The sequence below is a fragment of the Ascaphus truei genome, chromosome 17, assembly GCF_040206685.1.
Source record: "Ascaphus truei isolate aAscTru1 chromosome 17, aAscTru1.hap1, whole genome shotgun sequence".
In the NCBI taxonomy this organism is placed as follows: Eukaryota; Metazoa; Chordata; class Amphibia; order Anura; family Ascaphidae; genus Ascaphus; species Ascaphus truei.
The window spans coordinates 45,069,266-45,075,265 of record NC_134499.1 but is presented as its reverse complement, the minus strand read 5'-3'; the positions used below and the strand labels follow the sequence as shown (position 1 = coordinate 45,075,265).

The following is a 6,000-nucleotide window of genomic DNA, read 5'->3' as shown; positions in this document are numbered from 1 at the left end:
CCAGGTTCCCCGTGGCGGAAGCTCAGCCCTCCTGTGAGCCAACAGGTAATGCACCATACCTGCGTAACCTTGCATGTTTCTACACCTCCACAGTATTATCTGCGAGTGGGTGGGGGAATACCCGTTACACTTACTTAGGGGAATCTCACTTTTTGGGGATCCTGGGTAAGTGGAGGCGCTGTCAAGACCATAACATTACCCCAGGCTCTCAGTTAGCGGAGGCTCAGATCTCGCTGAGCCAGCAGGTACATACAGCACTCTAGGTCAGCAGGAAAGAGGGCTACATTAATATAATATAAAAAGTATAAATAATATAATATAAATTCAACTTAATATAAAAAATTCATATAATATAAAATATATATATAAATAATATAAATATTTCCCCCTCCCTTTTACTTCCCCCCCCCCCCCAGTGCATTCTGGCAGCATGTACCACAGCCCCAGCGCTGTAACCAGCTCTGACAGCGTTTACCCCAGCGCTGTAACCAGTTCTGACAGCGTGTACCCAAGCGCTGTAACCAGCTGACAGCGTAACCAGCTGGCACCCTGTACCCCAGCGCTTTAACGAGCTGGCACCGTGTACCACAGCGCTGTAACCAGTTCTGTGTTGTTCTTTTGTTCGCAGCTTTGCGTGTCAATAAAGAAATCGAAATTGAAGTGGATTCAACTCGGGACCGATAAGGGAGGAAAGACAAACATGGCGGCGAGAGGCCGAGCTGGGGCCTGTGTAAGGGAAGCAAATATCATGGAGGCGGCGGCGGCGGCTAGTTTTATGGCTGAGGCTGAAGAGCGTAGAGGGGTCAGGATCGTGCGTTCCGAGGTGGTGGAGAATTACACGGCGAGTTACTGCAGCTTAATGTCACCTTTATATAGAGGGATCCGGGACCTCCTATAAGCCGAAGCGCGGACTATATTAACCCATTTAGTACCAAAGGGGATGCAGTGTTCTGGCACTGACATGGTAACATTTTGTAATGAACTGCAGCCACCTCTGGACCTGAAGGGGTTAACGAATACAACGTCTGACAGCTTCTCCCTGACTTGCACTGATGGGGTTAACTGTGGGTTATAATTTTAATTGTCTGTAACTGTTAAACCCATAATCATGTTCTCTCAAACTGTCCTGAAATGTCTGTAAATATAATGTATTACCTCCTGATAATGTAATGTAACCATGTATTATCCTAATAACTCTGTGCCCAGGACATACTTGTAAACGAGCGGTAACCTTCAATGTACCATTTCCTGGTAAAACATTTGTTTGGGTATGGATACAAATGTATATGGCGATTTATATTTATCAGCTTAAAAGTCCTTGTAAAAATGTATATATTTAAATTCTTCTGTCTATATATACATACTGTTATCTGTGATCCTGAACACTCCCCGTATCTCTATACAATGAGTATAGCTATGTATAGGGTATGTACTCGGCTGTATATAGAGTTGCACAGATACATAAACACAGCAAAGAAAAGGGATATGTGCTACAGCGCTAATAATAAAAAATGAATAGTATACTATAACATTAATAATAAAACAGTGCCTAAAATATAGGAAAGGTTGCCTGGACCCAGTGAATTAGTACAAATCACATAGACAGCAGAAAAAAACCCAGGCAATAACAAATAGTTCAGTGAAAAAGAGACCTGACCAAAGTGGAAAAGTCCAGTCCTGTTGAAATTAGAGGTCCTTTATATAGTCTTGATTGTTGTCTCATACCGGGCGTTGTAGAAGGCTCGAACGTGTACCGGAACCACCTGGGTCGTTGGCACTCTAGTAACATTCCGGTGCTCTATTTAACGACCTCCAATTCCCTCAGATCTATGGAGAGGTCTGGTGTAACCAAACGCAGGTGTTGCACAGTATTCACGAGTGCAGTCTCAAACTACTGTGCTTGTGAAGGAGAGAAGTGTTGTGCGGTTGAGAGGTAGAGGGACGGTGAGAGTTGCCTTTGGATCGAGCGGGACGTCGGCTGGAGATGGCCAGGCGGGCGATCACCTGGCGGAGTGTTGAAGAGCTTCCACAGATCTGAGGGAATTGGAGGTCCTGCTCTGATCCCCCTCCGATTCACCACCCTGTGTGAGTGCCTGTGTGTGTGTGAGTGCCTGTGTGTGTGTGAGTGCCTGTGTGTGTGTGAGTGCCTGTGTGTGTGTGAGTGCCTGTGTGTGTGAGGGTGCCTGTGTGTGTGTGTGTGTGTGTGTGAGGGTGCCTGTGAGCCTGTGTGTGTGTGAGACTGCCATGGGGCTGAGGGGGCGGAGGGTGCAGTTTGGCTGAGGGGCGGCTGCAGTGCTGCGCTGTGGGGCGGTCCCGCCCCCTCACGTCATGGCCGCACCCCCCCCTGTTTTGGCTACGCCTCCCCGCGCCAGAAAAAAATTCACCGCAGATCGCGTTGCAGTGAATTGCACGCACCGCCGGCAAGCACGTGCAGCGGGGCCTTAGCCTGAGTGTTATCATTAAAGAATATTTATTATTCTATCACATTGCATATTATAAGTTATTGAGTGCTAATTAGCTGAGTTCTTCTTTCTGGTGTTTTATGATTAGTACAATTCTCAGCACAGCACCATTACCTTCACACTCATTACTCATATAGCATGCAGCTGAGCAGAGGTTTCCATCTCCCCTTCCCCCCCATCTCCACCAGGTATATCCGAGAAATATGGCAGAAAAATCTTTCCTAGCAAACACAAAGCCGCTTCACAGCATATTAGGTCTCTGGTTGCCGGAGGGACTGTCACATTCTCTCCAGCAAGTCCTGATCATGTCACCACTCTCTCGTAATCCGGAGGAATCGTCCATTTCCCTGCGCTTCGCATCGCGTTCTCCATCGCATTCCCCTGGAAAATGAGCACAGAAAGGGCCCCAGAACCCTAACCCCGTGGCTGTGTCCTGGATCACCCAAAGGGGTTTACTATATTAAATAACCCAGAGTCAAGGAAACAACGTAAAGCATTTTAAAATGTTGAATGAGCACTTATATCCTTTGTAAGGTAAATTGTGTAATTTGTACATCTTAATGGTTCCGGTGTTTATTCATTGTCGTGTGTATATATAGGTATATATCATTGAGGTCTATGTCGGCATTTATCTCTGGACAGTAAAGCATCGTTACAGTGACTTCTACGATCTTCATGAAAAGGTAAATGCTTATGTAATTTTGTAATTTGATGTACGGTATATGAGAGCCATGTATTCTGTTATTAAAGCAATTCTGCATATCCAATTTGTCATACGTATATGCTCACATTTATAATACAGGTATATTTGCATTTTGTTTTTAGCAATCAACTGTATTATCTATTTAAACATGTATCCATGGTGAAAGCAGTTCCACATTTCTTGTTTCTTATATGAGGAAATTCTTAATACATATGTGTTTGCATTTATATTAGGCCTTAAATTTGTTTCTGTACAAAGCAATCAACTATTATGTATGTATATGTACACTTTTGTGCGTGTATATTATAATTGTATGTGTGTATATGTATTTTTGCTTACTGCATGTGTCTAAGTTTGACTGTAACTTTGTTTTTGATAAACTACTCCATATCAGTTTAACTTCTTCTTTTTTTTTTAAATTTTTTTTTTTAAAACTATTGTCAAAAGTGCTGCAGCATGAAAACTGATTACTGAAGCTTCAGTCCCACTTATTTTGACTGTTTGCTACTTTCATTTTATTTTGATTATACATGCCACTGTGAAATCATCCACCATTTTGTTTTATTTGTAATATTTAAGCTGATTTCTAGAGTTGGCTTTACTGTCCCATTCTAATCATAGATTATAGATCATCTTCTTCCCCTTTATAAACTAACGCTCAGGCTGGGGCATATATCTAATTACTTTATCATTGGGGTGGAGCAGACAATACGAAAATTTTTTTTTGGAAACAGCACTGTATATAGAATTTTGCAGGCACCATGTATCCCTGCCCCATAGAACTAACAATCTAGATAAACTGACTTGCCCAAGGTCACAGGGACTTTGAACCAGACTCTCCCCTGTTTCAAAGTCCGTGTCATGAGCCACTCCTTCAATCCATATTAAAAATAAAACACCTAGAGTTTTTTTATGTAAATGAAAGCAGAGCTAATCTCAGTGTTTCTTAAAGGATTTTACATGCTTAAAATTTCTTTGATTTAGTTTTCACCTGATGCCTGACATCCATCAACCATAGTTAATGCCCCAATCGTGTCACTGTCCGTGTTCCATTCAGACCTGAAACACCCTCACTACAATTGGGCCTCTGCAATGTGTTGCATGTCTTGCTAGCAGTGAAGGTGTTAATGGTACGTTTTCAATCTAGCCTCTACAAGTGGCAGGAATACTACTGTGATTACATAATTACAGTGGTTTGAGCTGAGTTGCCATGTATTTTTTGGTAAATTTATAATGGCGCCCGATTAACATCAATATTTCGAAGACATTGAAAGTTTGTGATTTAATATGATAAAGGAAATGTGTGCCCCTTATTGTTCCTTGCTCCTATTTTTTTCTTTTAATATTCCTATTTTTATTTGAACAAAATGCTTTAGATAGGAATGCATGTGCATTCCTTTTACTTACACATACCATTGATAACCACTGCATTTATATATTTCAGCTTACTGTAGAGAATAAAATGGATAAGAATCTCCTACCTCCAAAAAAGATTATTGGAAAAAACTCTAAAAGTTTTGTGGAAAGGAGACAAAAAGAGTTGGAAGTGTACCTGCAAACACTTTTCGCAAGGTTTCCAAGCGCTGTTCCCAGAGCATTGTCGTATTTTTTACACTTTGACTTATACGTAAGTTAAATATGGCCTCTTTTCTTAAGTGAGAATGGGAATAGATGTGGCCTATGTTTTTTTTGGTATTTTTGGTATTTTTAATGTGTAAACGATTCACATTTGCTCTATCTCTATATATCCCATTGAAACCAATCGGTGCTGTTCATATCCCAAAACCTAACTTTTGCTCTTGTACTGTCCCCTTTATATTTAAAAGAAAATTAATGACTATGCACTTTATATTTGGGCAAAAGTGGTGCAATTATGGGGTAACCAATGTATAAAACAAAGAAATTGATTTTAAAGATGCTTTGACACATATGATGCAGATTTTGTGCCTGAGGATTGCACCACTCTTGCCTTCATACATAAGCCCCTATGTACAAAGCCTACTGGAAGCAAATCTAGGGCAGAAAGTGGTGCATAAAATAGCACCAGATTTATCAAAGTAAAAATGTGATTGAAAGCAATGATTCTTTTCTTTATTTTGATAAATTTGGTGCTCTCTTTTATCTTTACTCTGTTTTTCCTACCAGGGGACATTTATCGAAAACCATTGCAGCGTAAAGTATGTGTTGATGTAGATTCCGGTTAAAAAAGATTACAATACATTGCTCATCACTTGCATTTATCTCTATATTCACAGCCGTGAGATTTTCAGAATTGTACACTAGCGTTAGAGTCCGCACTAGTTTATTTTCTGATGTATTGTAGTTGTACTGTCTGTGGTATATCTCTAGGAGGGACTTTTGAACTTTCAAAGCAACTCATTTACTACATATTGAAGCATGTAAGGTGTTCACAGATGTAATTGTTGATCATCTTGTTGTCCAGCAGTGAGTACAGTATGACTCTTATAAAATGTTATTATGCCACATCTCCTGTGCTTTACAATCAGTGTTACCAAGCATTTTCCTGGTCCCCATGCTAGTCTATTGTTCCCTTCTCATAGTGTCCTTTAAATGTATCCATACTGCATTTCTACTTTTTAACCTTTACATTTGCGGCGGCGGTGGTGCCACTTCAGGAGTCATCACATGACACTCCTTGGCTCCTGATCCCAGAAGCGGAAGTAGAGCGGACTCTATGTTTGGATCAGAGCAGTCAGGCCCTAGAAAACAAGCAAGTGCCCATGACGTACCTGGTACATTAAAAAGGGCTTCTAACATGCTAGGACCCATGCCATACCAGGTCTATCATAAGGGCACTGTAATGGTTAACTTGGT

At 41.1% G+C, this 6,000-nt stretch overlaps 1 protein-coding gene across 8 annotated transcripts in view; it reads left to right on the top strand.

The window, feature by feature from the left end:
* Positions 1-461: 461 nt before the first annotated feature.
* Positions 462-6,000, top strand: part of NISCH (nischarin) — a 185,329-nt gene continuing 179,790 nt past the window's right edge. For 5 of the 8 annotated variants that reach the window (XR_012788657.1, XM_075575031.1, XM_075575036.1 and 2 more), the window contains exons 1-3: positions 463-841; positions 3,062-3,145; positions 4,610-4,792. Coding sequence is in view for 7 of the 8 variants with exons in the window: in XM_075575031.1 (XP_075431146.1) it covers positions 701-841; positions 3,062-3,145; positions 4,610-4,792 (408 nt within the window). In the remaining variant the exon portion in view is untranslated. Of the gene's footprint in view, positions 842-3,061; positions 3,146-4,609; positions 4,793-6,000 lie in introns of all 8 variants that reach the window. The other 3 variants (XM_075575032.1, XM_075575033.1, XM_075575038.1) reach the window with 1 other exon arrangement.